The 26224-nt window shown below is 49.5% G+C and overlaps 1 protein-coding gene across 8 annotated transcripts in view; it reads right to left on the bottom strand.

Annotated features, from left to right (window-relative positions):
* Positions 1 to 26224, bottom strand: part of LOC140385791 (focal adhesion kinase 1) — a 904772-nt gene that overhangs the window by 383426 nt on the left and 495122 nt on the right. For all 8 annotated transcript variants that reach the window (XM_072468319.1, XM_072468317.1, XM_072468318.1 and 5 more), the window contains one exon: positions 25633 to 25695. In XM_072468319.1, coding sequence (XP_072324420.1) covers positions 25633 to 25695 — 63 coding nt within the window. The remainder of the gene's footprint in view (positions 1 to 25632; positions 25696 to 26224) is intronic.

Genomic DNA, 26224 nt, shown 5'->3' with positions numbered 1-26224 from the left:
GCTTACCACGGGGAAGGTTGAGACCCAGTTGAGGAAGGTACAGGGAGCAGTGTATGAGTATGGGGAAAAGGCAAGTAGGATGCTTGCGTATCAGCTGCGGAAGAGAGAGGCGGCTAGGGAGATTGGGGGAATTAGAGATGGGGGGGAACACGGTGCTGAGCTCGGCAAAGATAAACGAGGTCTTCAAGGACTTCTATGGTAAATTGTACGAGTCAGAACCCCGGGGGGGGGGGGGGGGTGAGAGGCAGTTCCTGGACCAACTGTGGTTTCCAAAGGTGGAGGAGGGGTGGGTAGAGGGATTGGGGGCCTCGATTGAGATGGAGGAACTGGTTAAGGGGTTAGGGGGTACAGGCGGGCAAGGCCCCAGGACCGGATGGGTATCCTGTAGAATTTTATAGGAAATTCTCGGAGCTGTTGGGCCCGCTGTTGTTGAGAACATTTAATGAGGCTAAGGAAAAGGGAATCCTTCCCCCGCCGATGTCGCAGGCTCCGATCCCGCTTATCCTCAAGCGAGATAAGGACCCGTTGCAATGCTCCTATAAGCCGATCTCGCTCCTGAATGTGGATGCCAAGCTGTTGGCCAAGATCTTGGCCACTAGGATTGAGGACTGTGACCCGGGAGTGATTAATGAGGATCAGACGGGATTTGTGAAGGGCAGGCAGTTGAATACGAATGTGCGGAGGCTCCTGAATGTGATTATGATGCCCTCAGAGGGGGGGGACGGGGGGGGGGACAGAAGTGGTAGAGGCAATGGATGCGGAGAAAGCCTTTGATCAGGTGGAGTGGGAGTACCTGTGAGAAGTGTTAGGCAGATTTGGGTTTGGAGAGGAATTTATAGGGAGGTCAAATTGTTGTACCAGGCCCCGGTAGTGAATGTATCAGTGAACCGGCTGCAGTCGGAGTACAAAGAACAAAGAAATGTACAGCACAGGAACAGGCCCTTCGGCCCTCCAAGCCCGTGCCGACCATGCTGCCCGACTAAACTACAATGATCTAATAGAGGTTTTCAAGATGAGAGATTCTGAAAAAGTAGATAGATGACCAATAACCAGAGATCACAGATTTAAAATATTAGCAAAATATGCACCATCAGATTGGAAAGTAACAAATTTAATCCTATAGGCCAATTGGCCTAACATAGGTCATAGGGAAATTGCTGGAATCTGTTATTAAGGAGGTTATAGCAGAGCACTCAATACAGTCAAGCAGGGTCAACATGGTTTTGTGAAAGGGAAGTCCTGTTTTGCTAATTTGAGTCATTTGAGGAAGTAACTAGCAACATTAGTCAAGTGGAATCGGTAGATGTGATGTATTTAGATTTCCAGATGGCATTTGACAAGGTGCCACATCAAAGATTACTACACAAAGTAAGAGCTCATGGTGTAAGGACAACATATGAGCATGGATAGAGGATTGGTTAGCTGACAGGAAGCAGAGAGTAGGCATAAATGGGTCATTTTTGGGTTGGCAAGTAGATTGTCACTAGGATCATGCTGGGGTCTCAACTATTTACAATCTATATCAATGACTTGGAAGAAGGGACCAAATGCAAGACTGTTAAATTTGCTGATGACGCAAAATAGGGAGGTACATTCTGAAGAGAACATAGAGGTTTGCAAAGCAATATAGGTAGGTTAAGTGCAGAGGCAGAAATTTGGCAAGTGACGTATTTCGCAAGTGATGTGGGAAAATATGAACTTTTCCACTTTAAGAAGAAGAATAGTAAAACAGCATAAATTGAGAGAGATTGCAGAACTCTATGGGACAGCGTTATCTGGGTATCCTAGTAGATTAATTACAAAAGTTGGCACAAAGGTACAGCAACTGATTAGGAAGGCAAATGGGATACTGTTATTATTATTGAAAGGGGATTGGAAGTTTTGCTAAAGTTGTACAGGGCATCTAGGTACTGTCTACAGTTGTGGTTTCATTATTTCAGAAAGTACATAACTGCATTAGAAGCAGTGCAGAGAAGGTTCACAGGCTGATTGCTGGTGTTAGGGGGTGTCTAATGAGGAAAGGTTAGGCTTGTATCTATTGGCGTTTAGAAGACTGTGGGGTGATGTTATTGAAACATACAACATACTGAAGGGATGGCAGTGTGGATGGTTGAAAGAGTGCTTCCCCCAATTGGAGACCAGAACACAGTTTAAAAATAAGGGTCTCTCATATGGAATTGAGATGAGGATAATTTAAGAGGATAATTTTTTTCTCATTACTTTCATTAAGGTCATTAGTCTGTGGAATTCTCTTCCCCAGAGAGCAGTGGATGCCATTGAGTATTTTTAAGCCAGAGTTAGATTCTTGGCTGACATGAAAATCAAAGGGTATAGTAGGTAGACAAGAAATTAGCGACCATAATCAGATCAGCCATGACTTTATTAAATGGCAGTGCAGGCTCGAGGTGCTGTACAGTCTACTCCTGCTCTTAATTTGTGTGTCCATATGTTTGAAAAGGGAGATTACTCTGGAACGCCTCCTGGGCAGCACGATAGCATAGTGGTTAGCACTGTTGCTTCACAGCTCCAGGGTCGCAGGGTCGATTGCCGGCTTGGGTCACTGTCTGTGTGGAGTCTACATGTTCTCCCCGTGTCTGCATGGGATTCCTCCGGGCACTCCGGTTTCTTCGCACAAGTCCCGAAAGACGTGCTGTTAGGTAATTTGGGCCTTCTCCCTCTGTGTACCCGTACAGGCGCCAGAATGTGGCGACTAGGGGCTTTTCACAGTAATTTTATTGCAGTGTTAATGTAAGCCTGCTTGGTGACAATAAAGATTATTAAAGGGTGGTGAGAGCTGATTAGATAAATCATTTTCCCAGGAAGTTATACATGTTCTTGAGGAATGAGGGCCGTACAGGGCTCCAAAGAAAAAGGGGGATGGGAATAAGCAACATTGTTTATTCAGAGAGCCAGAAAATGCAGGATGGGCTGAATAGCCTCTTTATATGCTCCAAGTTTCTAGGATTTTACAATTCTGAGACCGACGACACATTAGGGAAGCATTCTGGCTTTAAGTTCTGTGCAAGCTTTACACTGACCATGCAAATCTCAAGACCAGAAAATGCTATGATACATCTGTTCTATTAATTATAAAACTGGACAAGTAAATCAAAATCAGTTCAAACAGGAATAAAATTATGAAAAATTGGGACTGTTTCATTGGAAGAGAGAGAATATAGGAGTATTTGATAAAATTGTTTAAAATTATGAATAGATCAGCAAGTAAATAGTGTTGGGAGGGGGATCTAGAACAAGGGGCACAAATATGATTAAATGCAAGAGATGTAGGAATGAAAGCAGGAAAACCTTGCTTTACACAGATGAAAATGAGTTATTGATTGAAGTAGAGATCTTGGGCCAGATTCTACGATTTTGAGGCTCAGTGCAGAGGAACCACGGCGCTTCACGTGGAAAAAGTTGGCAGCACCCCCTCACCAATGCTGCGACCAGTGAGGGGCCAGCAGTCGCGCCATATAAAACGCCCGGCCTCCTCATAATAAACGGCCGGAGAATTGCCGGGTCCATGGCCGCGCATGCGATGATCTGCAGCGGTCGCGCCGTACAACATGGCGCCCACTGTGCGTGGACCCGACCTGCCAGATAGTGCCCGCCTAGATAGCCCCTGGCCAGCCCCCACCAGACCCCCAGCCCTCACCAAAGCCCTCCCAGCCAGCAGCATGGCTCCCGTCTGAATGTGGCGGTGCTGGACACAGTCTGCAGCCACCACGCCGGGTTCCCGCACGCCTGGGGCCACACGTCCCCCATGCCGTCGTGAACACAGCTCATTGGGGGCGGAGCATCGGGGGAGGGCTTTCAGGTCACGTCCTGAGGCCGTCCCAATGGCGTGCAGCGCGAGCCACAATGATGCCGTTTCGGAGGGAGGGAGCATGTGAAACCTGCTTAAAACTGCGCCCCCCCCCCAATTCCGTCGTAAAAATAGATTCTCCGCCCGATCGCTGATTACGAAATCGGAAACGGAGAATCTCACCCCATATAAACATTTTAAAATAGGTTAGATAGGTGCTTGAAGGAAAAGGACATGATTGGCATATCGTTCGCCTGGATGATGTACACTGACATTACTGATCAGCCTAAACACATAATTCTCGCTTGGTGGCAAAATTAGAATCATAAAATTCTTACAGTGCAGAAGGAGGCCACGCGGCCCATTGAGACCGCACTGACCATCCGAAGGATCACCTTACACAGACCCAATTCCCGCCCCATCCCCACAACCCCACCCATCCTTTGGATAATTAGGGGCAATTTACATGGCCAATCCACCTAACCTGCAGAGCTTTGGACTGTGGGAGGAATAATAATCCATAGAATCCCGACGGAGGGTGGTGGAGACCAACAAGGGTCTGCGAGCCAAAATGGAGGACCTAGAAAACAGATCCAGGCGGCAGAATCTGAAGATCGTGGGTCTGCCCAAAGGGGTGGAGGGCCTGAGGCCGACGGAGTATTTTGCCACGATATTGCAGGAGCTATTGGGGGAGGGTGAAGATCCCTCTCGGTACGAACTGGCTCACAGGTAGTGGAGGCCTGTACCAAAGGTGAGTGAGCTGCCAAGAGTAGTCACTACTTGTTTCCGTAGGTACTGCATGAAGGAGAAGGTCCTGTGCTGGGCAAAGCAGAAGCGGGAGGTGCAGTGGGCTGGAGCTGGTATATGCATATACCAGGACTTTACTGTGGAGTTGGCGAGGAGGCGGGTTGCCTTCAGCCGAGTGAAGACAGCACTGTATAGCAGCAAGGTGCGGTGCGGCATAGCTTATCCAGCTACGGTGACGGTGACCCACAAATCCAAAGACTTTTATTTTGAGACGGTGGAAGCGGCGGAGGTGTTTGTGAAGGCAGAAGGAGTGTGGCAGAATTGAGAAATGGGACTGAGGATTGGTCTCATACTGAGGGCAGGGGGTTGGTAGGAGAGTATGTAGCTTTATGCAGCTTTATTTTTTCACTGCATGCTGCTATATGTACTAAATGAGTTGACATTGTCTATTTGGACAAGGTAAGAGCTGGGATTCTCTTTCGCAATGATGATTCTTTGGGGCTTGTGTGTTTATGCTGGGGTTGTGTGTTAAAGGGGATTTTTGTGTTTTCTTGGGACCGGGCGGGGGGAGGGTATGGGAGGGGATTGAGACCCAGGCGGGGGCCTCCACACTGGCTGGTTTAAGCCGGCCAGTGAACGGGAGTGAGGTGGGGGAGGGGTTGCGGCCATCAGAGCCTGGTAGAACAGGTTTTGATGAGCCTAGCCGGGATGAAAAGTTGGGAGAAGGGACCGATACTGGGTGAGGTGTTTTCGAGAGGAAGTGGAGGTGAGGAGTCTGGGAGGAGGGGGGGGGGGGGGGGTGCCATTCATTGTACACTTTCGGGGATTGGATGGTCTTGAATATTAGCCGGGGGGGGGGGGGGGGGGGGGGAGGGACTATATACATTAATGGTGTATGGGTGATTCCTGATTCCTTTCTGTCTGTTTTTTATTTGATGTTTATATTGTCATGTGGACTGCTGTTCGGGGGTTAGTGGGAGGATGGGATTGTTGCTGTTAAGAAGGGGATTGACATTGTATTCGTTACCATTTACTGTTTGTTGGTGGATGTAAATTTTGAAGAAAATGTGAAAAAAAGAGAATAAAAATATTTCTTTTAAAAATGAAGGACTTCAGAATGTTTCTGAAAGGTATGTCACAACACAAAATAAATGCAAGTTCTCGTCTTTTTATGTATCTATACCACAACATAATATACACAGGATCTACTCAGATGAGGAGGAGCGTAACAGACATCTACAGACACTGAAAGATGCCCTTGTATGAACGGGATATTGCACTCGGCTCATTGATCGACAGTTCCAACACGCCACAGCAAAAAACCACACCGAAATCCTGAGACAGCTAAGTTTCCAGATCAAACGGCAGAAGGAAATGCTGCTGTGGAAATTCAACAGAAGTGGTTCCTGTTGTTCAGGGGAATCTAATGTTCCTGAAAGATTGACATGTGGTTGCGACATTCAGTTTAATTATGTTTATTTCCTAAAGGGGGGCTGACATTTAGAGAGGTGGGGAAAGAAGTGTTATAGAGTGTTATTGTAAGCATCTTCCTATTTGATTATACTTATGAATGCCTTTAGCAAGTGCGAGCATGCGTGAGTGAACTCATGTGTAGAATGTGCTTGCACGGGTTTCAGTTTTGCCACGAGGAGCTTGTGTATTGTGTATAACCGCTGATGGTTTCTGAATCCTTGTTGTACTGTTATTTTGATGTTTTTATAAGTAAAGAAGATTGAACTTTCACAATGCGTTCGACAACAGTGTGTATGGACTTAATGCGGCTAAGGATTCAGGCAGATTAGTTTTGGATGACCTCAAGTTTAGAGAGAGTAGAAGGCGGAAGTCTTGCCAGGAATAGACAAAGGTAGAGGTAACAAACGCATGGATGAGGGTTCAGCAACAGAGGAGCTGAGCAAGGGCAGGGTGGGGCGATATTACAGAGGTGGATATTGGTGGTCTTAGCGATCACGCGGATGTGGTCAGAAGCTCACCTCTGTGTTAAGTATGATACCCCAGGTTGCAAAAACAGTCTAGTTCAGGCACAACAGCCACCAGGGAGAGAGATGGAGTTGATGACTAGGGAACGGAGTCTGTAGCGAGGAGAGAAGGCAATGGCTTCAGACTTCCCAGTATTTAATTGAGTAATTTCTGAAAAAAGAATGTCCAACTGCAGACAACGATTGTACTTGAAATGTTATGTCAATACTCCAAATGCTACATAAATGCTCAAAAGCTATATTCAGGCTCGTTTCTAACCCACCGTGTACTTCAAACATTCAGCTTCACAACCGTATAATTTTCATAGCTGTTTAGAACATCTGTCGTTTCCTTCTCCGAACACTTTCTATTATTTAAATTTTGCTTTAAAAAAGAAAATGATTCTGGAAATGATTATTCTTTGAAATATCTTATTAAGGCACAGCATTGGTTCAAGTTTTCATGTCTTGAATCACTAAAATCTCAGTCTTTGGCCAGTTATTCATTAAAACCCTCAGGAAATGTACTCATGCAGAATGTATGATTAAATACCATGATATCACCAAATGCTAGAACATATGCAATTTCAACAGCCACAGGGACAGATCCACTTAAAATGAAAGAAAGCTTTGACATCTGACATCCGAGGAACAGTAGGTCAGCTTAAGGCAGAACATTTATCTACAAGCCACAAAGCAGATTTCAAAACCATCTGCTGGTATAGTGTGAAAGTGTGTCCAACAAAAAAAAGGCAACTGGCAACGTTCCAGATCAAACTGGTACAAATTACTGCAATCAGGTCAGAGTGAATCCAGTCATAATTATGCGAACGCTTAGGGAGCTCAACATTCATCGCATTGTTTCTTAACAGAATTGTACAAGACAAATGTTATGTTGGAAATAATTTTTCTCACTGCATCCATCTTTGAAACTCCAATTCAGAATACTTGTAGAGATTTCCAATTTGACAGCTGCAACATTTCATTTTGCAAAAGGCATCACAATGCAGTACTTGCATGTATTTATCTCACAGTATCATACATATTAGTAAGTCGCCATAGTCCCAGATGACCATAGGCTGCTTTCCCCTTTTGAGAGAGAGAGAGCTGACCAGTGGTGATTTAACCTGAGGGTCACCACACCTTAGGCAAGTGGCAAGGTTGAGAAGGCAGACCCTTCTTGAAGAACCTCAGCCGGTACTAGAATCGAACCCGCTGTTGGCCTCACTCTGCATCACCAACCAGCTGTCCAGCCTATTGAGCTAAAATGGTTTATATTAGGGACTTAACAACTAGCCAATGTTCTATCCAGACTGCCAAATGAGTAAAAAATTACACTCGTTGTAGCATAATTTTATTCAGCATGGAAAATATACATTTGAACCTCAAATTAAATGGTAAAAACTGGTGGTGGACAGGACCAGCTCAGTCATTTGATGAATCAGTATAAACCAAAAGGAAGAATTTAGAATGGCTATGGAAGGCACCATGAAAGTAGATGAGAATCAAAACAAATAAGCCTGGGCAAGTGATGCATATATAATTGAACTGCATCTAATAGATTTACAAAATATCAAGTTACCAATCGAAGCACAAAAGGTTCTAAGACTAATAAATGCACATATCTTTGAAACAACGTTTCAGGAAATTAAAATAGCAAGGAGAGCATAATCATTGTTTGTCTCTCAATACCTATGTTGAAATATTGTAGTTGCCCCTTTTCAAAAGTCATTGCATCTGTGGCATTTATTATAATGTTACACATTTGAGAAACCAAAGAAAAATCTATACTTTACTTTATAAGAACAGAAAAGCTAGAAATACTCAGCCAGGTAAGCTTTGAAGAAAGTCATCCTGTTAACCTTTTGGGGCTGCGATCTGGAATTGTAGATATAGTACAGTGTGCGGGAACTAGAGGTATGCATTTCACCTACACTTCAAAGAAATGAAATGATTGTATGAATTTATTTGCTTGTCATAATGCTTCATCCAGAGAGAGTACAGACTGAAGGGATCAACTGGATTAAGGTAGCTCCATTTTATTTCTGTTCCAAATATCTCAGAGACAAAGACAAAAGGATAAGATTTTTTTCAAAATAACTAACACGAATAAAATATTGCTCTTTCAACATCAACTAAATTGATATACATGTAACAAAAATCCCAGTTTGTCCATTACTTAAGTCAATATTTGTAAAATCATTAGGTTTATTCTCAGGCAGCTTGTCTGTTCAAATCTATTAAGTACAACAGGATTCTGCACTGAACGCGTTATCCATACCACTCTGAGGGACTGTGCAGATTCTAATTAGCAAACGTATAGAATGGATGGTAATCTGATCTGCCTTCTAATTGACCAACTTGACCATTATTAATTAGTGAACAGCCTCCTGCTGTTGATCATTTAGTTCCTAAAAGCTACTCCGGGGAAGGCATAAGGTATCGCATTGACCATCTGGTGAATAAAATGCAAATCGAACTTCACATCAGTGCAGGTCTTTCCATTGATGAAAGGAATACATTTAATTTGGTCCAGAAAACAAAAACTATGCATGACAGTTACTTCATTGTTGAAAATATCTAGTCATCCAGGAATAAAGATTATTAAGAATGGCTTCACAAAGAACAAAACTAATACTCAGATTTTATCAACAGGGAGGAGCAGTTCTTACTTCTCTGAAAATTTAACTGTACAAGGTGGAATTGGAGTATTCTTCAATTTATAAACCTCATTTTTTTCAATATTACCATTGCAGTCTTGTGCAGATTTATGACCTAACTGGAAAGTAAGACAATGTCCAACTATCCTAAAGTATTTCCTGCCCACCGATTTAAAAAATGCCACATGATTTGATCGGACTGTGTAATTGTAATTACTAAACAACATTCTTTCTAACACAATTGCTTCAGCATTGTCTATTTGTTAACTCAAAAGAAACCAAATCTGATCCACCAAACCAATTGAATCTTCTTCTATCAAAGCCAAGGGTGTCAGGGAAGGGAGAAAATTATGGAAACATGGAGAAACATATTAGTATATCTACATAGAAGACAGTGATGACTATTTACTCCAAAAAGCATGTTAATGACAAATAAAAGATGCTATGTGCCAAGAATACTGCACCAACTGATAAAAACTTTGTTGTCAACTGATTGGTGGCAAGTGCAGATTATTTCAGACTCTTGGGGCTGGATTCTCCGCCCCCCGTGCCACATTTCGGCCCCGACCCGCCAGCGGGATTCTCCGTTACGCCGGCTGGCCAATCGGGTTTCCCACTGTGGGGCAGCCCCACGCTGTCGGGAAACCCCCGGGCTCCGGCAAAACAGAGAATCCCGCCCAAGGATTTTAGATGTGCCAAAATTTGCTTTTGTACATTCCAAATATGCTTCCATGGTGAACCTCAGATTCACAAAGCATGTGGAGAAGCTTCCTATTTGGAAGCAGTCAAATCTCTCATGTGCAAATAACTGCCTATATAATAATAATAATCTTTATTGTCACAAGTAAGCTTACATTAATACTGCAATGAAGTTACTGTGAAAAGCCCCTCGTCGCCACATTCCGCCGCCTGTTCGGGTACACTGAGGGAGAATGCAGAATGTCCAAATTACCTAACAGCACGTCTTTCAGGACTTGTGGCGGGAAACTGGAGCACCCGGAGGAAACCCACGCAGACACAGGGAGAACGTGCAGACTCCGCACAGACAGTGATCCAAGCCGGAAATCGAACCTGGGACCCTGGTGCTGTGAAGCAACAGTGCTAACCACTGTGCTACTGTGCTGCCCTATATCTGAACAGGAAATATGCATTCACATGTGTATTCCCTATTCCAAGTTGCACATATTATTCTGGACTTGGGAACTGCAGCACAATTTCAAAATTTGCAGGTGACACCATATAGCAGTTGCAGTCAATACAGCAGACTGAGACAAAATAAAGGAAAATGTTGATAAGCTTACAGAATGGGTGAGTAATTGACAAATGATCTTCAATAGAACCACAGAATTCCCTACATTGCAGAAGAAAGTCATACGGCCGATCAAGTCTGCACCAACCCTCTAAAAGATCCTACCTCCATAACCCCAAAGTCCCACCTAACCTACACATCTGTGGACACTAAGGAGCAATCCACCTAACCTTTAAATCGTTGGAGCCTTCCTGCCTGGAAAGGTGGCAGAGAGCACCTTCCTTTCATCGGTCTCCATCTTCCACCTTACTGGAGAGGATTCTTTCCTCCGCTCAGCCGGGCAGGGAGTCTATCCTCTCCACTGACCAGGGTGAGGGTGAAATGGGAGAGTGAACTGGGCCCTACACTCACAAGAGATGTGGGCAGAGACCCTCTACAGGTTCAACTCTATGTCCTCATATGCTCATTTGAGCTAAATTTAGTTCAAAATGCTATATAGCATTCATTTGACCAAGATATGGAGATGCCGGCGTTGGACTGGGGTGGGCACAGTAAGAAGTCTTACAACACCAGGTTAAAGTCCAACAGGTTTGGTTCGAATCACTAGCTTTCGGAGCGCAGCTCCTTCCTCAGGTGAATGATTCATTCACCTGAGGAAGGAGCTGCACTCCGAAAGTTAGTGGTTCGAAACAAACCTGTTGGACATTAACCTGGTGTAGTAAGACATTTGACCAAGTCAAGGATGAATGGACTTTTCCCAAATGTTATGACCACTGTTCGCTTGCCCCCACAGATCACAAGCATATGTTTTCGACTTGCCACAAACTTGCCAGTTTCTGGGCTTCGTTTTTTAAAACTACATCTAATATTCTCCGATTAGAATTACAGCCATGTCCACTGGTGATTATATTTGGGGTTTCGAACTCTTCGGCAGTTCACTCTGGGATAGAGACAGTGGGTCGCACTGTTGCTTCACAGCGCCAGGGTCCCAGATTCGCTTCCCGGCTTGGGTCACTGTCTGTGCGGAATCTGCACGTTCTCCCCATGTCTGCGTGGGTTTTGTCAGTGTGCTCCGGTTTCCTTCCACAAGTCCTGAAAGACTTACTGTTAGGTAATTTGGACATTCTAAATTCTCCCTCAGTGTACCAAAATAGGCGGCGGAATGTGGTGACATGGAGATTTTCACAGTAACTTCATTGCAGTGTTAATGTAAACCTACTTGTGACAATAATAAAGATTATTATTGCCTTTGCCTTATCGATAGCCTGGAGGTGGATGCTGCTCAGTTGGAGGTCTCCCGTTCCGCCTCGTGCATCTGGCTAGTTAGGGGACTTAATCATAGGTTCATAGAATTTACAGTGCAGGAGACCATTCGGCCCATCGAGTCTGCACCGGCCCTTGGAAAGAGCACCCTACTTAAGACCACAACACCGGACTTCCGGTTGCGGCGATGCGGAGCTAAGCCGCACATATCGGTGGCTCCCGCTAGAACGGACTTTTGGGCTCTCCAGAGGAGCCCCAACGGAAATTGTTCGACGACTTCCCGTGTGGGAAGGTGAGAGCAAGGTCCCCCTTCCATAGTATATGGAATGGACCAGAAATGGAGCGGTCAAAGAGCGGTTTTGGAGCAGCGAAATAAGCAAGGGAGAAAAAACAAGATGGCAGAGGGCGGAGATCGAGCGGCATGGGGGCCGGAGCAGCAGGAGTTTCTCAGGCGCTGCGTGGAGGAGCTTAAGAAAGAGGTGCTGGCGCCACTGCTGATGGCGATCGGGGGGCTAAAGGAGACCCAGAAGGCCCACGGGGTAGAGATCCGAGAGGTGCGGGAAAAAGCCGCTGAGAACGAGGACGAGATCTTGGGCCTGGCGGTGAAGATGGAGGCGCACGAGGCGCTGCACAAGAGGTGGGCCGAAAGATTCGAGGACCTGGAGAACAGGTCGAGGAGGAAGAATCTTCAGATTCTGGGTCTCCCTGAAGGGGTGGAGGGGGCCGATGCCGGGGCGTATGTGAGCACGATGCTCCATTCGCTGATGGGTGCGGAGGCCTCTCCGAGTCCCCTGGAGCTAGATGGGGCCCATTGGGTCCTGGCGAGGAGACCCAAGGCCAACGAGCCGCCAAGGGCGTTAGTGGTGAGGTTTCATTGTTTCGTGGACAGAGAGTGTGTCCTGAGATGGGCCAAGAAAGAGCGGAGCAGCAGGTGGGAGAATGCGGTGATCCGAATTTATCAGGTCTGGAGTACGGAGTTGGCAAAGAAGAGAGCTGGTTTTACTCGGGCCAAGGCGGTGCTGCTTAGTAAGGGGGTGAGATTCGGAATGCTGCAGCCAGCGCGATTGTGGGTCACATTTCAGGATCGACAACACTACTTTGAAACGCCTGAGGAGGCTTGGACCTTTATACAAACTGAAAAGAAGGACTCAAACTGAGGGTCTGTGGTTGTGGGGGGTTGTCGATTGTATACAGGGTTTTAACTATGCGTAAGGAATGTTCCACGGGTTGGGCGATGGATGGGGATGGGGGAAGAGATCTGATGGGGAGACTGTGAGGGAATGTGGGCGCCGGTGCTGTAGGGAGGGGAGGCCCGGGGATGGGGGAATTGGGATAAGGCCGCAACAGGAGCTGCGCCAGAGGGGCTCAGGACAGCGCGGGCTTTTTCCCGCGCTAGGGAAGGACGGAGGGGGGGATGGAGGAGCGCACACCGACGGCTGGGGAGGAGGAGGAGGGGGGATTTCCACACGGGGGGGGGGTCAACGGGAAGGCGGGGGACGCCGGGGTCAGCTTACTTTCGGGAGTGTTATGGGAGGAGCAAAAGAGCTAGATATGGATCTGGCAGGGGGGGGGAAGGGGGGGGAGAAGAGAGGGGGGGGAGAAATAGGGTTGCTGCTGCATTGGCCGAGGGGGAACTGAAAACAGAAGAGGTGGTCGGGGCGGGGGTTCCCCGTCTGGGGGACTGGAGGGTGCGGGAGGCGCGGGCACGGGACTGGCCTAGAAAAGAAGATGGTTAGTCGGCGGGGGGGGGGGGGGGGGGGGGGGGGGGGGGGGGGGGGGGGGAGGAGCCCCCCAATCCGGCTGATAACGTGGAATGTGAGGGGCCTGAATGAGCCGGTTAAGAGGGCCCGAGTATTCGTGCACTTAAAGGGACTGAAAGCAGACGTGGTCATGCTTCAGGAGACACATTTGAAGGTGGCAGACCAGGTCAGGTTAAGAAAGGGATGGGTAGGACAGGTATTCCATTCAGGGCTGGATGCGAAGAATAGAGGGGTGGCAATACTGGTGGGGCAATACTTGGTCGTTTGAGGCCAAGAATATAGTAGTGGACAATGAAGGTCGATACGTGATGGTGAGCGGTAGGCTGCAGGAGGCGTGGGTGGTATTGGTAAATGTATACGCCCCGAACTGGGACGATACTGGATTTATGAAGCCTATGTTGGGGCGTATTCCGGACCTGGAGGTAGGAAGCTTGATAATGGGGGGGGGGGATTTCAACACGGTGTTGGACCCAGCATTAGATCGTTCCAGATCTAGGACGGGGAAGAGGCCGGCTGCGGCCAAGGTGCTTAGGGGGTTTATGGACCAGATGGGGGGAGTGGATCCGTGGAGATTTGCTAGGCCCCTGGCCAGGGAATTTTCTTTTTTTTTCCCACGTACACAAAGCCTACTCCCGGATAGATTTTATTGTTCTGAGCAGGGCGCTGATCCCGAAAGTGGAGGGAACGGAGTATTCGGCCATAGCCATCTCAGACCACGCCCCGCACTGGGTGGAACTGGAGTTGGGAGAGGAGAGAGACCAACGCCCGCTGTGGCGTTTGGATGTGGGATTACTGGCAGATGAGGTGGTGTGCGGTAGGGTACGGGGGTGCATTAAAAGGTATTTGGAGGCCAACGACAACAGGGAGGTGCAGGTGGGGGTAGTATGGGAGGCGCTGAAGGCGGTAGTCAGGGGAGAGTTCATCTCCATCAGGGCTCACAGGGAGAAGAGAGAGCGCAGGGAAAGGGAGAGATTAGTGGGGGAGATCTTAAGGGTGGACAGGAGATATGCAGAGGCCCCTGAAGAGGGACTACTTAGGGAGAGGCGAAGTCTCCAGGCGGAATTCGACCTGTTGACCACAGGGACGGCAGAGGCACAGTGGAGGAAAGCACAGGGGGCAACGTACGAGTATGGGGAGAAGGCGAGCCGGATGCTGGCACATCAGCTCCGTAAGAGGATGGCAGCGAGGGAGATAGGTGGAGTCAAGGATGGCAGGGGAACAACGGTGCGGAGTGCGGCGAAAGTAAATGAGGCATTTAAGGCCTTTTATGAGGAGCTGTACAGATCTCAGCCTCCAGCGGGGGAAGAGGGGATGCGACGATTTCTGGATCAACTGAGGTTCCCGAGGGTGGAGGAGCAGGAGGTGGCTGGTTTGGGGGCACCAATTGGGTTGGAGGAGCTGATTAAAGGACTGGGGAGTATGCAGGCGGGGAAGGCCCCGGGACCAGATGGGTTCCCGGTTGAGTTTTACAGGAAGTATGCAGACCTGTTAGCCCCGTTGCTGCTGAGGACTTTCAATGAGGCAAGGGAGGGGGGGACCCTGCCCCCGACAATGTCCGGGACGATGATTTCTTTGATCCTGAAGCGGGACAAGGACCCACTGTAATGTGGGTCGTATAGGCCGATTTCGCTCCTTACTGTGGACGCTAAGTTGCTGGCAAAAGTGCTGGCTACAAGGACTGAGGAATGTGTCCCGAGGGTGATTCACGAGGACCAGGCGGGATTTGTAAAGGGCAGGCAGCTAAACACCAATATGCGGAGGCTCCTAAACGTGATTATGATGCCATCGGTGGAAGGGGAGGCGGAGATAGTGGCAGCTATGGACGCGGAGAAGGCCTTTGACCGAGTGGAGTGGGAGTATCTCTGGGAAGTGTTGCGGGTGTTTGTGAGGCGGCAGGTGAGGGAATTCCCGTTGCTCCCGGCACAGGGGATTCAGGACAGGGTGATTTCCGGTGTATGGGTCGGAGAGGGCAAGGTTTCGGCAATATATCAGGAGATGAAAGAAGAGGAGGAGGCTCTGGTAGAGGAGCTGAAGAGCAAATGGGGGGAGGAGTTGGGGGAGGAGATTGAAGAGGGTCTGTGTGGGCTGATGCCCTGAGTAGGGTTAATTCCTCTTCCTCGTGTGCCAGGCTTAGCCTGATACAGTTTAAGGTTATTCACAGAGCGCATATGACAGGGTCGAGGCTGAGTAGGTTCTTTGGGGTGGAGGACAGATGTGGGAGGTGCTCAGGAAGCCCGGCGAATCACGCCCATATGTTCTGGTCGTGCCCGGCACTGGATGGGTTCGGGAGGGGTGTCGCGAGGACTATGTCTAAGGTGGTGAAAGTCCAGGTCAAGCCAAGTTGGGGGCTGGCACTATTTGGGGTGGCAGACGAGCCAGGAGTGCAGGAGGCGAAAGAGGCCGGTATCCTGGCCTTGGCGTCCCTGGTAGCCCGGCGGAGGATCTTGCTATCATGGAAAGACGCAAAGCCCCCCAGTGTGGAAGCCTGGATAAATGACATGGCAGGGTTCATTAAGCTAGAGAGGATAAAGTTTGCCTTGAGAGGGTCTGCGCAGGGGTTCTTCAGGCGGTGGCAACCGTTCCTGACTATCTCGCGGAGCGTTAGAATGAGGTCGGTCAGCAGCAGCAGCAACCCAGGGAGGGAGGGGGGGGAGGTGTCTCTTTCGGCAGGGGGGGGGGGGGGGGGGGGGGGATATGGGCAGGCGGGGAAGGGGTTTTTCTTAGGGGCTCTTGAAAAAGGAAAAACATAAACATGTGGGAAAGTCAATATGTGCGGGAGGAACCCATTGTACAAGTTCTGCAATATGTTGGATTGATATGTTTATGTTTTGTTCGGTTCTTTCTCTTTTCTTTTTTGTTACGGGGGGGGGGGTTTAAATGGTTGAAAATTTTTGTTGAAAAACTTTGAATAAACATATTTTTTTTTTTTTAAAAGACCACAACACCACCCTATCCCCATAATCCCACCTAAACTTTTGGACACAATGGAGTAATTTAGCACGGCCAATCCAAATAACCTGCACATCTTTAGACTGTGGGAGAAAACCGGAGCACCCGTAGGAAACTCACACAGACATGGGGAGAAAGTGCAAACTCCACATAGACAGTCACCCAAAGCTGGAATTCAATCCGGGTCCATAAAGCTGTGAGGCAGCAATGCTAACCACCTTGCCGCCCAAAAAGGAAACAAAAATGTCCTTTCTGCATTTGGAGAAAGTTAAATTTACCATCAGGGGTAAATTTGAGAGATCTCTGTCGAGAGATCCTACCTGACGAAGGCAACCGTTTATCTCCTTTTTCAAAGATCTAGACACTGTCAGCTGTTAGGGCTATTAGGGATTTTGGATATAGAGTTTAAGTTATTTGCTTTTTCTTTGTTGTGGTTGTATTATTGGAAAAAGTTTAATTTTGTTCTTATATTTGTAATAACGCTTCTTCTCTACTGTACCTGTTTTGCATTGAAAATATGTTTGTTGCGTTATTTGTAAAAAATTAAAACCTAATAAAAACATACTTTTAAAAAACAGAGAACTGACATTAAATTTGTAAACAACCTTGGCTACACTACTCAGAACAGTCCTCATTTTCATATATGTAAAATTATTGAGGTACCGGTTAGGTTGCAGTTTAAGAATGATACCAGGGGACTTCCGGTTGCGGCTATGCGGAGCTAAGTCGCACATTCGGCAGCTCCCGCAAAAAATGACTTTTGGGCTCTTTTCAAGGCCCCCAATAGCACTTTTTCGACGTTTCCCGGTGTGGGAAGGAGTCTACAAAAGCTCCCCGTCAGTATATGCCTTCAACTAGGAGCGGGGCGACAGAAAAGGTGGTGGTGGACCCGAAGAAGGTGCGAGGGAAGAAGGCCAAAATGGCGGCGGGCGGAGACCAGGCAGCGTGGCTGCAGTGGGCGGAAGAGCAGCAGGAGGGTATCCAGCACTGCTTCAGAGAGATTAAAATGGACCTGCTAGAGCCGATGAAGGCGTCTATTGATAAGCTGCTGGAGACACAGGCGGCCCAGGGAGTGGCGATCCGCAAGGCTCGACAACAGATCTCTGACAATGAGGACGAGATCTTAGGCCTGGCGGTAAAGGTGGAGGCGCACGAGGCGCTCCACAAGAAATGGCAGGAGCGGTTCGAGGAGATGGAGAATCGGTCGAGGCGGAAGAATCTGCGGATTCTGGGCCTCCCGGAGGGGCCGGACGTGGGGGCTTATGTGGTCACCATGTTGAACTCGCTGATGGGAGCGGGCTCCTTCCAGGGGCCCCTGGAGCTGGAAGGGGCCCATGGAGTGCTGGCAAGGATGCCCAAGGCTAACGAGCCTCTGCGGGCAGTGCTGGTGAGGATCCATCGGTTCGTCGATCGGGAGTGTGTGCTCAGGTGGGCCAAGAAGGAGAGGAGCAGCAGATGGGAGGACGCGGAGGTTCGGATATATCAGGACTGGAGTGCGGAGGTGGCGAAGAGGAGGGCCGGGTACAATCGAGCGAAGGCGGTGCTGCACAGGAAGGGGGTGAAGTTTGGCATGTTGCAGCCGGCGCGACTGTGGGTTACCTACAAGGACCGGCACCATTATTTTGAGTCTCCGGAGGAGGCGTGGGTCTTTGTTCAGGCCGAGAAGTTGGACACAGATTGAGGGTCGGGACGGGCGATTGGGGACTACGGTTGATATGCTATGTTTATTTTTGTTTCGAGGGTGGGGCCTTTGTATTGCTCCGGGTTTCTTTTTCTTTGTGTTTTTTCTCTTTTGGGTCGGTGAGGGTGGCTGGGGCGGGTTGGGCACTGTTTTGGTTGGGTTGGTCGGGGGGGGCTTTTGGAGGTGAGATGGGGCCCCGCAGGGGAGGGGGAGGCCCGAGTCAGGGGTGAGGGGACCGGGCCTGTAAAAGGATCTGCGTCAGAGGTGGCGGGGCCTGGTAGGTGGAAAGCGCGGGCTTTTTCTCGTGCTGAAGACTGGAGGGGGCGGGGCTGGGGCGGGGAGGCGAGGGTTGTTTCCCGCGCTTAGAACAGAAGGGGGAGGGGGAGAGCCTATGGATGGGGACGGGAGAGGAGGGTGTGCCACACAATGGGAGGGTCGAAGGAGAGGCGGGAGTGGCCAGGGTCAGCAGGAGTCAGCTGACTTGCGGAAGTGCAATGGGGGGGGAGTAAATCAGCTAGGATGGGTCCTAGCCGGGGGGGGGGGGGGGGGAATCGAGTTGCTGCTGCTATGGTCAAGGAGGAGCTGGAGCGAGTGGGGGGGGGGGGGGGGGTCGAGACGGGGGTATGCCACTGTGGGGAACGGGCCGGGTGTGGGGTGCGGGAGCATGGCTGGCCAAGGAGGGGTCATGGCTAATCGGCGGGGGAGGGGGGCGGGTAGCCCCCTGATCTGGCTGATAACCTGGAATGTAAGGGGACGGAATGGGCCGGTTAAGTGGGCCCGCGTGCTCGCGCTGCTGAAGGGGCTCAAGGCGGATGTGGTTATACTTCAGGAGACACATCTGAAGGTGGCAGACCAGATAAGATTGAGGAAAGGGTGGGTAGGTCAGGTGTTTCACTCGGGGCTGGATGCCAAAAATCTTGGTGGGAAAGAAGGTGTCGTTTGAGGCGTCAAGCATTGTGGCAGATAATGGCGGCAGGTACATAATGGTAAGTGGTAAGTTGCAGGGAGAGAGGGTGGTACTGGTCAATGTGTATGCCCCGAACTGGGACGATGCGGGTTTTATGCGGCGTATGTTGGGCCGGATCCCAGACTTGGAAGTGGGGGGCCTGATAATGGGGGGAGACTTTAACACGGTGCTGGACCTGGCGCTGGATCGCTCCAGGTCTAGGACGGGTAGGAAGTCGGCGGCGGCGGCTAGAGTGCTGAGGGGGTTTATGGACCAGATGGGAGGGGTGGACCCTTGGAGATTTGCAAGGCCGGGGGCTAGGGGATTTTCATTCTTCCATAAGGCGTATTCACGAACGGCAATGGCCATTTCGGACTACGCCCCGCATTGGGTGGACTTGGAGACGGGGGAGGAGAGGGACCAGTGCCCGCTGTGGCTCTTGGAGGTGGGGCTGTTGGCGGACGATGAGGTGAGCAAGCGGGTCCGAGGAAGTATAGAGAGGTACCTGGAGACCAACGACAACGGGAGGTCCGAGTGGGGATGGTATGGGAGGCACTGAAGGTGGTGGTGAGGGGAGAGGTGATCTCCATTAGGGCCCACAGGGAGCGGGGGGATAGGGAGAGGCTGGTGGGGGAGATGGTGAGGGTAGACAGGAGGTATGCGGAGGAGCCCGAGGAAGGATTGTTGAGGAAGAGGCGTAGCCTCCAGGCCGAATTCGACTTGGTGACCACCAGGAAGGCGGAGCTGCAGTGGAGGAAGGCCCAGGGGGCGATTTAAGAGTATTGGGAAAGGCAAGCCGGATGCCGGCGCATCAGCTTCGGAAGTGGGACGCAGCTAGGTAGATCGGGGGAGTTAAGGACAGGGGTGGGGGGGGAGGTGGGGTGCTGAGTGGAGCTGGCATCAATGGGGTCTTCAGGGACTTCTACGAGGAATTGTACCGATCCGAGCCCCCATGGGAGGAGGGAGGGATGGGCTTCTTTCTGGACCAATTGACGTTTCCAAAGGTGGAAGAGGGACTGGTGGCGGGATTGGGGGCCCCGATTGGGCTGGAGGAGCTGATCAAAGGGATAGGAAGCATGTAGGTGGGGAAGGCACCGAGGCCGGATAGTTTCCCAGTCTAATTCTATAAAAAATATATGGATCTGTTGGGCCCGCTGTTAGTTAGGACCTTCAATGAGGCAAGGGAGGGGGGCCTTTGCCCCCGACGATGTCCCGGGCACTGATCTCCTTGATCCTGAAGCGGGACAAGGATCCCCTGCAGTGTGGGACCTACTGACCGATTTCCTTGCTAAATGTAGATGCCAAGGTGCTGGCGAAGGTCTTAGCCACGAGGATTGAGGATTGTGTGCCGCAGATCATCCATGATGACCAGACGGGGTTTGTGAAGGGGAGGCAGTTGAACGCGAATGTGCGGAGGGTTTTGAACGTTATCATGCCGGCGAGGGAGGGGGAGGCGGAGATAGTGGTGGCGATTGACGCTGAGAAAGCCTTCGATAGGGTAGAGTGGGGGTACCTGTGGGAGGTGCTGAAGAGATTCGGGTTTGGGGAGGGGTTTGTCAGGTGGGTTAGGCTGTTGTATGAGGTCCCGATGGCGAGTGTGGCCACAAACAGGAGGAGGTCCGAGTACTTTCGGTTGCACCGAGGAACGAGACAGAGATGTCCCCTATCCCCCCTGCTCTTCACACTGGCGATTGAACCCCTGGCTATGGCACTGAGGGAGTCAAGGAACTGGAGGGGGTTGGTGCGTGGTGGGGAGGAGCATAGGGTGTCACTTTATGCGGATGACCTGCTGCTGTATGTGGCGGACCCGGTGGGAGGAATGCCGGAGGTAATGAGGATTCTTAGGGAATTCGGGGACTTTTCGGGGTGCAAGCTCAACATGGGGAAGAGCCAGCTTGTTGCTAACTTTTGCCTTAGTTTAATTTCTCTGTTTTATCACCTTTGCTCTTGAGTCGCCAGGTATCTTTATGATACCGCCACGTGGTTCAAGTCCGAGTAATGATCAATAATCCAATACACCGCTTAGTAAGATTTAAATCAAAGCACATTTATTATACACAGTAATCGCTACTCATGTACAAATTCTACGTCTAAGCTGCTTCTACTACTAACAGGCCAATATGTAACTTGCAACTGGCCCACCAGGTCAGGGAAACAAATGGCCTTTCATTCGGGTTCTGAGCCTGCGGGATTCGAAGTTGGTACAGATTGGTAGCTAGGAGCGCCTGTCTCGTAGCAAGCGTTGAAGTAAGACTTACTGGATATCAACGGCGGCTGAACCGGTCACTGTCAAGGGTTGGTTCGCGTTGCTGAGTGACCCGGTCAAGAAGAACGATTTGAACTTGGGGCTTAATTCTTATAGTCCCCAGGGGCTTCCTGCCTTTCGGGGCGGACCCTGTACCTGGTTCCAAGTGATTGGACTTTGTCCCAATCACTTGGTTCGTTTTCTCCAATGCTGGAGCGGTTCCCTGATCGATGGGCGGTCCTGAGGTGGTCGTTTACTTCCCATTGTGTAGGCTTCTGCTGGCGCCAAAGAGTCTGGTTTGGCTTTATGTGTCTAAATGTTGCTCATTGTTCCCGGGGATTGCTCATTAATATGCAGATGGCTGGTGTTTTGTTATGCTGATGGTTGCTGGTATCGATCTTGTCTGGCCTTTCCAGAGGTAAATACACACTCAACCTGCAGCTGCTCGTTTGTGTCCTGTTGGCTGACTTTCCCATCAGCCTTTGCCGTTCGCCATTTTAAATCGGGAGTTAGCCATTTTGAATCAGGAGTTAGCCATTTTAACTGGCTACAAGCTGTTCGTAGTTCATCCAGGGACCAGGAGAGGGGGATTGGCGAGCTCCCACCAAAAAAGGCGGAGAGGAGCTTCAGGTATCTGGGAGTCCAGGTGGCCAGGAGCTGGGGGCCCTGCATAGGCTTAATTTGACAAGGCTGGTGGAGCAAATGGAGGAGGAGTTCAAGAGGTGGAACGCATTGCCGCTGTCCTTGGCGGGTAGGGTGCTCCCAAGGTTTTTGTTCCTGTTCCAGTGCCTCCCCGTGTTTATCCCGAAGGCTTTTTTCAGGCGGGTTAACAGGAGTATAATGGGGTTTGTGTGGGTGCGAGGGACTCCGAGGGTGAGAAGGGTGTTCCTGGAGCGGAGTAGAGATAGGGGGGGGACTGGCGCTGCCCAACCTCTGTGGATACTACTGGACCGCCAATGCGACGATGGTGCGCGGGGAGGGGGCCACATGGAAGAGGCTGGAGACGGCATCTTGTGTGGGTACGACTCTGGGGGCGCTGGCAACGGCGCCACTGCCGTTCTCTCCAAGGAGGTATACGAGCCCGGTGGTGGTGGCTGCCTTCAAAATTTGGGGGCAATGGAGGCGGCACGGGGGGAAGTGGGGGCCTCGGCGGGGGCCCCATTACGGGGGAACCACCGGTTCGCCCCAGGAAGAACAGGTGGAGGGTTTACGGGGTGGCATAGGGCAGGGATACGAAAGTTGGGGGACCTGTTTGTGGACGGGAAGTTCGCGAGCCTGGGTGAGCTGGAGGAAAAGTACGGCTCCCCCGAGGAACACCTTCAGGTACTTACAGGTAAGGGCGTTTGCCAGACGGCAGGTGGCGGAATTCCCGCGGCTACGGCCACACACAGTACAGGACAGGGTGCTCTCGGGGGGGGTGGGTGGAAGTGGGGAAGATCTCGGAAACTTACCAGATGATGCAGGAGGAGGAGGAGGCCTCGGTGGTGGAGGTAAAAGGTAAGTGGGTGGAGGAGTTGGGAGAGAAAATTGAGGAAGGGACGTGGGCAGACGCCCTGGGGAGGGTGAACTCTTCCTCATCATGCGCGAGGCTCAGCCTCACACAGTTTAAGGTGCTGCACAGGGCACACATGACCGGGACAGTGATGAGTTGGTTTTTTGGGGGTGAGGACAGGTGTGTTAGGTGTTCAGGGAGCCCAGCAAATCACACCCATATGTTCTGGGCATGCCCAGCGCTGGAGGAATTTTGGAAGGGCGTAGCGAGGACGGTGTCGAGGGTGGTAGGATCCAGGGGCAAGCCGGGATGGGGGCTCGCAATATTTGGGGTGGCAGAGGAGCCGGGAGTGCAGGAGGCGAAAGAGGCCGGAATTCTGGCCTTTGCGTCCCTGGTAGTCCGGCGAAGGATTCTTCTTCAGTGGAAGGATGCGAGGCCCCCAAGCGTGGAATCCTGGATCAACGATATGGCGGGGTTTATTAAGTGGGAGAGGGTGAAATTTGCCTTGAGAGGGTTGGTACAAGGGTTCTTTAGGCGGTGGCAACCGTTCTTAGACTTCCTGGCAGAGTGGTAGACATTGGTCAATGGCAGCAGCAACTCGGGGGGGGGGGGGGGGGGGGGGGGGCACTACTAAAGATGGCCACGAATAAGTTCATGAGGCAAATCAGGAAAAATTTTATCCAGAGAGTGGTTAGAATGTGGAACTCACTATCACCAGATGAGGCAAATGGCATAGGCATAATTATAAGGTAGACAAACACAAGGCAGAACATAATAGAAGGATCTGTTGATGGAATTGGATGAGAGGGTGGGAGGAGACTCATGTGGTGTATAAATACCATCAGAAACATGCTGGGCCAAATGATCTGCTTCTGTGCTGTAAATACTACAATTAGGTGGCAGGTTTCGCTCATTTGGCTGGACAGCTGGTCTGTGATGCAGAGCAAGGCCAACAGCATGGGTTCAATTCCTGTACCAGCTGAGCTTATTCACAAAGGCCTCACCGTCTCAACCTTGCCACTTGCATGAGGTGCGGTGATCCTCAGGTAAAATCACCACCAGTCAAGTTCTCCTCCTCAAAGGGCAAAGCAGCCTATGGTGACTGTGACTTTGGCGACTTTACCTTTACACTACCAAATACTACGGAATAAAATGCCATTCTTTTTTTCAAAAATATTTCTTTATTCTCCTCCTTTTTCGAATTTTATCCCAAATTTACACCCACCAACAATAAACAATAATCAGTCATAAACAATAACCAGTAACAAATATGTCAATCCCCATATCGATAACAACGATCCCATCCTCCCACCAAACCCAAAACATTCACCCACATGTTCACATAAACAACTGACAAAAAGGAATCAGGAATCACCCATGGCCACCATTAACACTCACCGCCCCCCTCCCCCCCCCCCCCCCCAACCCTCCCACCCAACGAATGTTCGATGTTATCCAGTTCTTGAAAGTGCATAATGAATAATGCCCATGAATTGTCGAACCCCTCCATCCTTCCCCTCAGTTCAAACTTAACCGTCCCAAGAGTCAAGAATTCCAACAGATCCCCCCGCCACACCAGGGCACAGGGTGGAGAGGCTGCCCTCCAACCCATCAGGGTCCACCTTCGGGTGATCAACGAGGCGAAGGCTACAACATCTGCCTTCGCACCTGTTTCCAACCATGGCTGGTCCAACACCCCGAATATGGCCTCCCGGGGGCCCGATCCAGTTTCACGTGCACCACTTTAAAAATTATCCTAAAAACCTCCTTTCAGTAATCCTCTAGCTTCGGACAGGACCAAAACATATGAATGTGGTTAGCGGGCTTCCCCCCCCCCAACGTTCATACACATCTTCTACTCCTTCAAAGAATCGTCTTATCCTCGCCCTCGTGAGGTGTTCTCTGTATACCACCTTCAGCTGTATCAGCCCCAACCTCGCGCACGAGATGGAGGCATTCACTCTCCGGAGCACCTCACACCAGACCCCCTCCTCTATAACCTCTCCCAGCTCTTCCTCCCACTTTGCTTTGATCCCTTCCAGTGGTGCCTTATCCTCTTCCAAAATAGCTCCGTACACCGCTGACACTACCACCTTCTCCAGTCCCCCTGTCATCAGCACCTCCTCCAGCAATGTGGAGGCCGGCTCCTCCAGGAAGTTCTGTATCTCCTTTCTGGCAAAATCTCGAACCTGCAAGTATCTAAACATTTCCCCCTGCTCCAGCCCATACTTTGTTTCCAGCTCCTTCAATCCTGCAAACCGACCCATAAGAAACAAATCCTTCAGTGTCTTAATCCCCTTCTACTCCCATTTCCGAAAATTTCCATCCCACCTCCCTGGCTCAAATCTGTGGTTCCCCCGAATCGACATTTCCCTTGACCCTGCCCCCAACCCGAAGTGTTGGCGAAACTGCCTCCAAATTCTCAATGAAGCTATTATTACCGGACTCCTTGAGTACTTCCCCGGGGCTATCGGCAGCGGCGCTGTTGCCAGTGCTTTCAATCCCGACCCCCTGATAAAATGCCATCCTTAATGCACAAAAGCATTTTTATTTTCAAAAAAGTTTTGTGAACACTGGGTCTTAAAATCTAATGTTGCATTGCTTGCAATAATTGGTCTAACATTTATACCTACAAACTAAATTTAGTTTTTATTTAGGCTGACAGAAATTAACTTTATTTAGATCCAATTTTCTCAAATGAGATTTCAGAATAAAAAATAACTACCAAATTACAGCCTTTATCCCTTTTGGAATATTTTGAGACAAGTCAGAAAATAAGCTACTTACACACTGAAATAAATACATACTCATTAAAACGCGACATGTTAGCTCTTAGTACAGAAACAAAAAGCTACTCACTCCAACAATTCATAATTGGATTTCTTTTCCAAGGCATTTCCCCGCATTTCCCTATAGAATCTCCTATAAAAAATGGAATAAATTGTTAAATCAAACAACCTCGAAAAAGTGTTGTGTTAATTAAACCATTATCCATTTGAATCCCCATTCTACTGAGAAAACTATTACAATCATATGAAAATCTGAGTTTTAGAAGTAAATGATTTACGTTGACTGCATTACACAAATACGGACAGAATGAACAGGGTCTCAAGGGATACAGATCAAAGACCAGTAAGTGCAGTTGAGGTACAGATAAACCATGATCTATTGGAGTGTTTTAAACGCCTCAAGAGACTGAATGGTCTACTCCTGTTTAACATAGGGAATATTTTAGATTAAGCTAATCTGTTCCAAAATGATTCAGAGACCGAAGATACACAAGGTAAATAAGACCTTTTTAAAAAGACATATTCTTCCAAATCAAAGTCTGCTGCATTTAAATGAAGTACTCCAGTCTGGATTCATATGTTTCAATGTAGTCTCTTAATCATTAAACTCATCAAACTATCTCTAACAAAAGTATTAGAAAGGACTGGATAAGCTGGGGACG

Source organism: Scyliorhinus torazame, chromosome 11, assembly GCF_047496885.1.
Source record: "Scyliorhinus torazame isolate Kashiwa2021f chromosome 11, sScyTor2.1, whole genome shotgun sequence".
In the NCBI taxonomy this organism is placed as follows: domain Eukaryota; kingdom Metazoa; phylum Chordata; class Chondrichthyes; order Carcharhiniformes; family Scyliorhinidae; genus Scyliorhinus; species Scyliorhinus torazame.
The sequence above is the reverse complement of the archived record's forward strand: the minus strand, read 5'-3'. Positions and strand labels throughout refer to the sequence as shown.